We start from the raw sequence: 11,363 nt of genomic DNA on the forward strand, positions 1-11,363 counted from the left end.
TGCGAGGCAAGGACACGCGGTCACACGGTCCATGCGTCCGTCCGAGACAGCCCACCCTGCACCACCTCACCATCGACTCATCAGTCACCACCGACCTCCTCCCAAAACCTCTAGATCATCAACCGGACCGTATATATGCATGTGCATGTATGTATGCCACTTCCGCTTTGCCTTTGCATTGCATGCTTGATGCATTGTTTTTTTAATCAAATACGCGTGAGAGCGTATCATTGCATTGATAAAAGGGAGAAAGTACGGATTGACATCATGGTCGCGTACACAAATTGGCGCGGCCGTGATGCCCAAGCGAAGACGAGGGGATGCTCAACCCTAAATACGTAGTTTCACGTTACAAAAATAAGAGCGTTCAATCCTTTGGCTTCGGCACAGGGGGGCAGGAGCGAGCATCGTCCTTGATTCCGGCGATGAGAGATGCGGTAGGCGGCATGATTTTGTTAAAGATGAGTGCGTTGCGGTGTCACCATAGGGCCCAAGCAGTGAGTGCGGCCATGGTGGAGAAGCCTGCCCGCTTGGCCGGAGGCACCTGATGGAGGGTCGAGTGCAACCAGTCAAAGAGTCCCAGGGAACTGTCAGGCGCGGCGATCTCAGGGCGGCACCCCAGGAGAATGTGGTGCAAGATCTCGACCTCCTGAGAGCATAACACGCATGCGGGCTCATGCGGCGGGCCATGCCGGGCAAGGCAATCAGCCGACCAACAGCGGTTGAGGGAGGCTAGGACACTGGCGGCTTGTGTGGAAGTCCGGCGCCCCCCTGTCGACCGAGTTCTCCATCCACCCGATGCATTGTGCCTGCACAATTATCCTGACATGCATGCACAAAGAAGAGCCAGGCATGACCCGATAATCCTACACCTACAAAGTGGTTACGAAGGCTTGGATAAATTTTTGAACTGATACCTTCATTTTAAATATAATTTTTTTAAAAGATTTTAATATAGACTACATACAGATATATATAAACGTAGTTATAGTGTAGATTCACTCATTTTGCTTCATATGTAGTTCATATTGAAATATCTAAAAAAACTTATATTTAAAAGCGGAGGAAGTATAAACCTCTTGGCCCCTGATTTTCATGAGGGTGGCCCCCCTCCCTCATATCGATCCAATAAGCCCCCTCCATGATGCTGGTTATGTAAAGACTTTATGTAGGTTTAGCATTACTCAGGCATGACCTGCCACCAGTTCATGACCAATTTTACTGAAAAAATGGGAGAGGTGTCCATGCACTCTACAATGTAGGAGCATATGTCACATGCGCAACCTCATCTCACAAAAGCTGGAATCTTATGGTGTCAAACGGGAAGGAAAATAAACGGTTTGCACCACCAAAATGTCCAACAAAAAGGATGGAAGAAGCAGCGGTGCATGTGTATGTGCTCCATCATTGTCCATGCATATCATATCTTCCAAATTGAGACAAGTTGATCGACCATTCCTTTAACGTTGGACAACTAGCATGCAGTCCTGCATGAATATGGAAGGCTCAAGCCTGCTAGGATCAGGCACGTCTTACCACTTCTATACAAGCTCTAAACGCATAGAAGGATAGCAGACAATGGTGCGCATCAGCCACGACTCTACCATTATGGAGGCCCCAGTGTGATTGATGTACAATGAACCTTAACATAATGATATATATTGTTTCAGCAATATATATTGCATATCCTGAAAATATATAGTTACATAAACATTTAAAACGTAATTTAGTTAGCAATACAGTCTCAATACACAATCTATATAAGATTATATGATGCAAATATTGAATATATACAACGTGTTGAGTGCCCCGCACGGGGGGCGGGGGGGGGGGGGGGGGGGGGGATATGCCCCCTATCAACATATATGACCTAGATTACCAAATATACCCATCGACCTTTGCAACCTAAGCACGCTACATACACACTGGAATAGTATAATAGATAACATGTCCATAGTATTCTGCTTTCCCCCTCCCTTGATTTTCAACGACATAGCCCAAATAAGGTGCTGACTTATTGTCTGCATGCATTATTGTTGTACCCCTAATTATATATATAAACCACCACCCCTAATTAACTATATCTTCAAGCACAATAATAACATCATCTTGAGCCCAAACTTTATTTATCTTGGGGAGCCAATAGAATAGTCGCAGCCTGCCGTGCAATCATGTTCGTGACCCCCGTAGAGCATACATGAAGAATTATATTTAAGGCCAGGCGGTTAGGCTTACTAAGGATGCTTGCTCGTAATGGGAGTATCATGCATTTCAACTATCTAGGAAGTTTTGATGATGTGGCGCAAAAAAGAAGATTGAGTATCATATCATGATACCATATCATAATAAATATTGTACTAGCATGTGTCTTGCATGAAAATAAATAAGGCAATCTAAGATACTAACCTATGACACTATGCATTACAGAGCTAGTATCATAATCTAGTATGATATGCGTGATGCTAAGTTATGATACTACCCACTACGGGCAAGGTACGACCTTTAATGTAAGGCGCTTAGGGGAGGAGTTTGGAGAAATAAACTAGCGTTTCATTAAGCACCATGTGCTTACTTGCAAGGGGTAGATGCTCAATTAGACGTCTCTCGTATAGAAATAGGCACTGGCTCTTGAGAAGAAAAAGAAAACTTTTTTATTTTTCTAGCACCTTCATAGGCACCTATCATTGTACTACTACTAGACCTATACACTAGCCGAGTCGTTTTGACGTGGGGCCTACCTGTCTGTCCTGGCACAGCGGGGTCGAAAAGCCCTCTCTTGTTTGTGGTGCTGTGAACGCGTGCATGGGAAATGGTAGTTGCCCGCCCGCCCGCCCGCCCGTCCTGCAGCTAGCTCACCGGCCAGCCAGGATGGATGGATGGCCTGTGCTGTGTTGGCCACCACATGCGAAAGTATGGCACTGCCCATCGCTCGCTCGATCGATCGGAGATATACACCCCGTTCACGCGTACGATCGACCTTCTGGTTAGTTAACCCTTCTGGTTACTAAGTAGTTTACTCAGCCCCGGCATGTACACATCGATCTACAGGTGTGGCACCGCTCCCTCCCGCGTACCGCGTCTATATAACCGCCCCACGCGGGAGACAGAGGGGGAATATACACAGGGCAACGCAACTGCCTGTGCGTCTCTGTGTGTGTGGGGAGAGACAGAGAAGCCAAGGAAAGAAAGGCAGGGAGAGAGGGAGGGAGGCAGGCAGGATCTGTATGGTCCAGGAGAGCATGGTGACCATGGAGAGCTTCTCGTTGTCTCTGGTGGCCGTGGGGTCGGCGGCCGCGCTGGTCTACCTGTGCGTGGCCGCGTGGGTGAGCTGGCCGCGCCGCGTCGGCGAGATCTTCCGGCGGCAGGGGATCGGCGGGCCGCCGCCCTCGTCCTTCCTCATGGGCAACCTCTCGGAGATGCAGGCGCGGGTGCAGCAGCACGCCGTCGCGTCGGCGGCGGAGGACAGCGCCGGCGACCTCCACAAGGGCGACGGCTTCGACGACTACTGCAAGCGGATCTTCCCCTACTTCGACAAGTGGAGGAAGGCGTACGGTATGTGCTGTGCCCGCCCGCCCGCCCGCCATCTCCGCTCTACTTGTTGCTCCTGTTACTCGCGCTAGCTAGCTCTGATTTGCGTTGGCATGCTTGCTCGCTCGGCACCACTTACTCCGGTTGTGTTCATGTGTCTACTGGTATGAACGGCTTTTTTTTTCATGCTAGTTCGATCTGTTCGTTCGTGTACAAGTCGAGCATGCGTGGAGGAAACTACCTCTCCCTCTCCGCCACCGAAGTCATCGACGGATGCATGAAACTGCACTGCTACAGGCGCATGCTTGCCCTAGCTAGCTAGCAAGTTGACTTGCTACCGTATGGTATAAAAATGCGGCTACATGTTGATAATAAGTGGCATCCATACAAAATTGACACGGCTACGTGGGAGGGATAATATATACTCAACAGAAGAAATTAATATGTATACGTACATGGAGTTTGAGTGAGTTGTCAATCAAGTCAACATCTGGAAATAGGAGCAAATTATTTAAAAAAATGTGGGATGGAAACAGTGCCTAGGAAAAGAGAAGTATCGCAGTCAACAAAGCTAGCTAGCTCTGGATCGATCGATGGAAGCCTTGGAATAGAAAATAGCCGGTGCCGATCGAAGCACAACTCAACAGAGTACTACTACCGATTTCTTTTTTGAACGGCGTCCACTTCCTAACCTGCTGAGTAAGCAAGCTTGCATGCATATGTGTTGGGTGAAGGAGCAAGCACGCATGCACACGCCATGCCTTTTTTGGGACCGTTTAACCCATGGTTAAGCTACCTAGCATAATGGACTGGTCCAACCCTCTCCATGAGCTGTAATATGCTATTCCCTCCGCTTCGAATTACTTGTGCAGATATGGATGTGTCTACATATATTTTAGTTCTAGATACATCCATTTCTGCGATGAGTAATTTGAAACGGAAGGAGTACATGCTGATTATTGACCACTGTCTCATACTAGTACGATTAAGAGCAAAAACTGTAATTATATGGTCACCTTTTTTTGTATTTTTACCATTTAAACTTTTGGAAGGACCAAAGTATGTTAATGACGGTAGCTCGTGCCGGTCAGTGAAAAAAACCAAACAAAAATTTCTTGCTCGTGCATGATCGGACCACTCATGAAAACGTGTTACATAGATGCGCGATCTTTCGCCATTTGGCTTGTTTGGTTGGTTGGCTGCACCAATTAGTAAAGCAACAAGGCTTAGTTCATGCAAACAGTGCATCCATGGCTATAGCTTAAAGGAGGAACGTGGGATTTCTCCGTTTCTGTTCATGCATGTCGCGTTAATGACGATGTTAATTAAGTTGCGATTAGTCAGTGCATGTTGGTTCAAGCGGAGTACTACTACACATATTGTGAAGTCAGTGCATGTTGGTTCAAGACAGGAATCTCAAAATAAAATGGAATCAAGACAAATTTAAAGTCATAACAGCATATTTATTTTTCAAACATTCCTTGCATCTATACATGCAGTCGATGCCCTTGTGCACCTAGACGCAACATCTCCAAAATATAAGCTGTCCCATACAGCAACCAAACATCGTCTCTCTTGCATGAGTTCATCCAGCTGTGTCCCAAGTTCCAACTCATCCGGGTCGACATAGACCCTTTTGTAGCCAGGCTAGAATTACCTGTCCAACTTAACCAATTATCATATAGGAGTATGCATGTACCACCACCATCAAAAGGTGCAGGTGCTTTGGATTCGAGAATACTGGCCTATTTAGTTAGTCAAAACTGTCAAATCAATACAAAGAAAGAATCAACATATACAATACTTTTTGCTAAAGAATTACTATAAGAGAACCTTTCCTGAATTATGTCAAGCAAACATGCCAGCATATTCTAGCTAAGCTGGTGGTACACATATATAGTACTACTACTATCTGAGACCGCCCCCCAAGTCCCCAACCATGCATGCATGCACCTAGCCTTAGCTAATTGTGCCTGCCATAAACTATTCCAGATTAAATTATCTCATTGTGTCTGTCATAAACTATTCCAAATTAAATTGTGATTGACATTTGACCCCTGAATAGGTAGTTAAGACACTGAGATAGTCAGCTAGGCTTTCCGAAAACGGCCATGTGCGTAGCTGTTCAGCGCACCGATCGAGCTAGCTTGCCGGAGAGAGCTCTCTCTCCATGGATGCTTATCCATTTTGTAAGGAGCTTTGCAATATATTGTCAATAGCTCAAACTTGGTGAATATATATTGTGGCCATGCATGTAATTCATCCCTAAACCAAGAAAGAGTAGGAAAATATCCTAATCAAAACCTAGCTAGTTCTCTTATGATATTGCTCCAGCTTGCGGGTAATTATTTATTGTCTTCCTATATATTTTGTTGAGTTCATGCATCTTGATAGAAACTTGGACCTATATTCATGTCTATGCGAAGACTTCCTTGCATCTTACATGGTAGTTGATGTACATGAATATTCTTGATTCCTCATTCTTAATGATGGAAATATTGAAAGCGTCATTTTCATTTTGAATGATCATACACAACGTAGGTAGACACCGACTAGAGCATTTTATAATGCAGGATATGGCAACACTACTTAACCCGCCGCTAGTTTCATATTAGCATTTGATAAGCTTTTGTGCTGCCCTGTGATTTAAGTCAATGATGTTTTTTACTAACACAAACTATAATCTATCTGATCTTCCATCAATTCGTCTTAGGCTAATTTTCCCCTAATACGACTTGGCTAGCGGTAGTATATCAATTAACTATTTTACCCCCACCATTTTCAAAATGTAAAACCCACACACATTCACCGTTTACTTTTTCGCCAGTACGACCAAGCAAGTACTCCCAATGCAAAAACGTAAGAGTCCCATACATTTTTACGAAAAAAATGCCTTTGTTATAAATATTTTGTACGAAAATTCAGTCGAATTATTTTTCAGTCCCATAATGATATGCCCTCATCATTTTGCAATTGCACACATCCTGGCCTCCGGTTCAAACGCTTATCGATTTCGAAATAGTTATCTTTTGTGTGTGTGATAATTTTCTCAGTCGCCAAAACCAGTACACAAAATCCACAAATGAGCAACGAGGCATGTTAATGATTATTCGAGAAAGGTTTACTACTTCAAATAATTAATTCCAGTTAGGAGCTGGCCCGGATCGCCCCCACCCTACGTCAAAGTAGCATGTCAAGCCCACATGGCGCCTATCTCCCCATCGACTAGCTAGGTCGTTATAGTTAGGTGGAATTTCCCAACCTAGCAAGCTAGAGCTAGCTAGGGCTCGTGCAACGGATGGCAACAGAGGTGACAGGGTCGTGCATGCATGCATGCATGTATGCCCCTGTACACTGTACTGTTGTACTCTTGTAGACCAACCATTAATTATTGATTTTTCTCTTGCACCTCTCATGCATGCTAGGATTCCACATGCATGGAGATGGAGATGGATGCATGCCTACCCTAAAAAATTAGCGGCTAGTGGATAACCATGCCCAGTTCTATGCATGCAGTTCGATCTTGGCGAAAAACAAGTCTGTTTTTGTTTCGTTTGACAAGTCGCGTGCTGCTATATGTATGTGCATATATATACGGTTGCCTCTCGCACATGCGCTCGAGGGATGCCATGCCGATCTTGCATCTGCGCGCCTCCCCAATGGGTATACGTACGCTCGTGGTGGTTGGTGCCTACCTGGCCAAAAGTGGCTGCCTAGCTGTGCTAGCTGCTTCTCCATCATCGATCCATCGATCGGTCGTACAGGCGTCGACTCCAGCATATGCATGACCAGCTAGCGCATGTTAAGCTACCTAGCTACTCCCCTCCGCTCTAAATTACTCGTCGCAGAAATGGCCGTGACAAATTATTTGGAACGGAGGGAGTAGCTTGGAAGACGTACGTGTGGTGCGAACTTTCCTAACTCTCATTGGGGGCTACTTACAAAACGTTCAAGCTAGGCAAGGGAAGAGTAGTAGTTTACGGTTAAGATGAGCGAGGTTAATTACGTGGACCATCCACATGCATGAACCTGCAAATCAAGTCAACTACTAACTGGCTTGTAGGGTGTAGTACGTGCAGATGGATGTTGTGATCAAGAAATTAAGTAGGAGTAGCTAGTACGGCGCATCGTGGATGGAACGCAACTGACCGACCGGCCCGGCCTGGTCAAGATTCTAAGCTACCTTGATTGAGGCTACTAGTGGCGGTTAGGAAGCTACTCTGACCGACTAATCTGCTTTGATTGAAGAATCTTCGCCTTTTGGGTAGAGTGGGGGAATCTCATCGCCATGATACGCACGTACGTACGGGACACTTCACTTCGATCGGACAATTAAGTAATTGCATCGAGGACCTGTAGCTTTGACCGGAATTTTTATGCGGTGAGTCAGTTAGCTAGGCTGTCTGCCACTATTCTGAAGATAAGCGCACCCTCACTCACATCACATGCATGCAATAGGCTCCTCCCTTTCGAAAACATATGCCACTTTTTTTTTTTGCGGGGTACTCTGTATAATAATACGTTACTCCATCACAGAAGTATACAAGCGTTTAGTGATCCATAGACGCTCTTATATTCCTTTACAGAGGAGGTACTTTCTTTATGGAATTATAATACGCTACTTAAAACAACTTACTTGCATATATTTCTCTTATCGAGTTTTATTTGACAGTGGAGTTTCTAAAAGGACCATGTACTTATGTACTCAGCAAATGTACACAATATTCCCCTAAAAAAATTCTAAAATACACAATATTTTATTGCACATGGTATTTAATGTGGAGTGATTCTTTGAGCAAAATCCATCCATTATAGAATAAACCTCTACACAATATTTCATTGCACATGCTATGAATTTTGCGGAGCTATGAATCTCCACATAAATTTCGCATTGAAACACCTGTTCGTACGTTTTGTATTTTGGAGACAAGCTTCTGGTGTGTACGTGTAATGGCAAATGTATTTTGCATTAGACCGATATATAGGTCCACCAGGAAATAACAGCCCGGCTCAACATCTGTACCACGAAAAAGGCCACAAAATGACGGCCCAGTAGGCCCAAAACGCTTCAGCATTCAGGTCGATTTTGTTTTTTGCTTGTAAGGGAGACTGACGATTTTGCTGTGTCGTGTCGTGTGTCGTGCAGGGGACACGTATCTGTACTGGCTCCGGCAGCGGCCGGCGCTGTACGTGACGGACCCGGAGCTGATCCGGGAGATCGGCCGGTGTGTGTCGCTGGACATGGGCAAGCCGACGTACCTGCAGAAGGGCCAGGAGCCCATCTTCGGCGCCGGCGTCCTCAAGACCAACGGCGCCTGCTGGGCGCGCCAGCGCAAGGTCATCGCGCCCGAGTTCTACATGGCCAAGGTCAGGGGCATGGTTGGGCTCATGGTCGCCGCGGCGCAGCCGCTACTGCGTTCGTGGGAGGACTCCGTCGACGGTGCCAAGGGTGGCGTCGCGGCGGTGGACGTCGACGCCGACATCCGGAGCTTCTCCTTCGACGTCATCTCCCGGGCCTGTTTCGGAGACGACCACTCCAGGGGGAGGGAGATCTTCCTCCGGCTCAGGGCGCTGTCCGGGTTCATGTCCGAGCCCAGCGTCATCTTCACCATCCCGTCGCTGAGGTATCTCCCGACGGCGAAGAACCGGAGGATCTGGAGGCTCACGCAGGAGATCCGATCACTGATCCTGGAGATCGCGAGGGGGCGCCGGGCGGCCACGGGGGACTCGCCGGGGCCCGACTTCCTGGGGTCCATCATCGACAACAGCGGCGACCAGCCGCGGCCGGACGACTTCGTGGTGGACAACTGCAAGAACATCTACTTCGCGGGGCACGAGACGACCGCGGTCACCGCCACCTGGTGCCTCATGCTGCTCGCCGCCCATCCGGAGTGGCAGGACCGCGCGCGCGCCGAGGTGCTCGACGTCTGCGGGGGCGCCACCGGCGCCGCGGACCCGGACTTCGACATGATCTCCAGGATGAAGACGGTGGGCATGGTTGTGCAGGAGACGCTGCGGCTGTTCCCGCCGTCGTCGTTCGTGGTGCGGGAGACGTTCGGCGACATTCGGCTGGGCCAGCTGCTCGCGCCCAAGGGCACCTACCTCTTCGTGCCGGTATCCACCATGCACCACGACGCCGCTTCTTGGGGCCCGACGGTGCACCGGTTCGACCCGGACCGGTTCAAGAACGGGGTGGCGGCGGCGTGCAAGAACCCGCAGGCGGCGTTCATGCCGTTCGGCCTCGGCGCGCGCACCTGCCTCGGTCAGAACCTCGCGATCGTCGAGGTCAAGACGCTCCTCGCCGTCATCCTCGCGCGGTTTGCCATCGCGCTCTCGCCGGACTACAGGCACTCCCCGGCGTTCCGGCTAATCATCGAGCCGGAGTTCGGGCTGCGCCTCCACATACGCCGTATTGATGCTACTGCTACTCAGGATGGCTTTGTGAAGTCCAACGATCGACTAGTTAGCTAGCACATGAAAGAAAAACACCGACCGGAAATCAAAATGTGGCGTGAGCGTGACTCTACTCATATGAGCTATGATAACCCCGAAGCAACATTTGTCTGCAAAAACTGAATTAATTGATGAGTTACATTGTTACATTTTGGGAAAACATAGGTTTTAAAATTGGAAGGGAGACAATAGAGGGAAAATAATTCTAGAAGTATCGTGGGAAAATATGCTTAGTATTCAGTAAATTGTGCAGATTATGCGTATGTGTTTTCTCTAATGCTGCATTTTTTAAGTCCATCTGTTTCCCTTTTTTCTTTGAGAAACAAGTCCATTTGTTTCCTGTTTTGTTAATTTTCTGAACCTCTTTCATTGGCATGGTTCCTGGATTTAGAATCCAAATGATTTTAAAAACAGACTGTCCCTAAGCCTCATTTAGATGTGACATAATTATGTCACATCTAAATGATGTTATAGACAAATTCATTGTCTCCCTTGTGGCTGGGCTTTGTTTGTTGTTGCACAAAACAAAAGCTGTTCACCGGCTGGAGTTTGGACCACTAGTAAAAGGTTTGTAGTGCTAAAAAACTACTCCCTCCGTTTCAAAATATAAGTCTTTCTAGATATTTCAATAGGTGACTACATACGAAGCAAAATGAGTGAACCTACACTCTAAAATATATTTACATATATCTATATGTTGTAGTCCATTTGAAATGTCTAAAAAAACTTATATTTTGGAATGGGGGGAGTAGTAAAAATTTGTAGTTGTATATGTTGGTCCTTCTTTTTGAGCTGCTCGTTGTTTTCTTTTCATAGCACATCATGGGGTTGTTATCCTATATAAAAAAGAGAAACCATACACGTGTGTTGTGTACGAGATAAAAAATCATATATTGTAATATTCATCAAACTAAAAAAGGTTTGTGAATTTAAAAATTGTTTGTAGAACTAAAAATAGCTCGCTAATTTAATGTTTATCATGTGTTTAAAAAGTATTCATCATGACATTAAAGAATTGGTGAAGATTATTTAGAAAATGTGCATCGCGTATTAAAAAATGTTCATCTTGTATTTTCAATTGTTCACCAAATATTAAAAAATGTCCTCACGCGTAAACCCGGGCAAACGTCGGGCCGGGCCGGGTTTCGGGCCGGGCTTGTAAAAGCCCGACCTTCATTTCTCAAGCCAGAGCCCGTCCCGAAGCCCGAAATACTCCCTGTTTTCAAGCCCGAGCCCAGCCTGAAATCAAGCCCGAAGCCTGAATGCTGTTTTTTAGTATGCGCATGTGTATGCCTGGCTCGGAGCCCGAAAGAACGGCCCAAAATACAGACAAATAGAAGCCCAAGCCCGGCCCGAACTATCTTCCAGGCTGCAAAACAAAG

General features: G+C 46.7%; 1 protein-coding gene across 1 annotated transcript; it reads left to right on the plus strand.

Moving 5' to 3' along the window:
- Nucleotides 1-3,064: 3,064 nt before the first annotated feature.
- On the plus strand, nucleotides 3,065-10,128 carry LOC125521816 (cytochrome P450 714D1). Its single transcript, XM_048686883.2, has 2 exons — nucleotides 3,065-3,552; nucleotides 8,675-10,128. The coding sequence occupies exons 1-2, from the start codon at nucleotides 3,225-3,227 to the stop codon at nucleotides 9,997-9,999; spliced, it is 1,653 nt and encodes a 550-aa protein (XP_048542840.2). The 5' UTR covers nucleotides 3,065-3,224; the 3' UTR covers nucleotides 10,000-10,128.
- The last annotated feature ends 1,235 nt before the right edge of the window (nucleotides 10,129-11,363 follow it).

Source organism: Triticum urartu, chromosome 1A (genome assembly GCF_056163025.1).
Source record: "Triticum urartu cultivar PI428250 chromosome 1A, HENAU_Tu73, whole genome shotgun sequence".
NCBI classification, from domain to species: Eukaryota; Viridiplantae; Streptophyta; class Magnoliopsida; order Poales; family Poaceae; genus Triticum; species Triticum urartu.

What these genes read in the sequence shown, in the direction of transcription:
- LOC125521816 (XM_048686883.2), top strand. Translation starts at nt 3,225, where the DNA reads ATGGTCCAGGAGAGCATGGTGACCATGGAGAGCTTCTCGTTGTCTCTG. An exon ending in CAAGTGGAGGAAGGCGTACG is followed by an intron (nt 3,553 to 8,674) that starts GTATGTGCTGTG and finishes TGTGTCGTGCAG; the next exon opens with GGGACACGTATCTGTACTGG.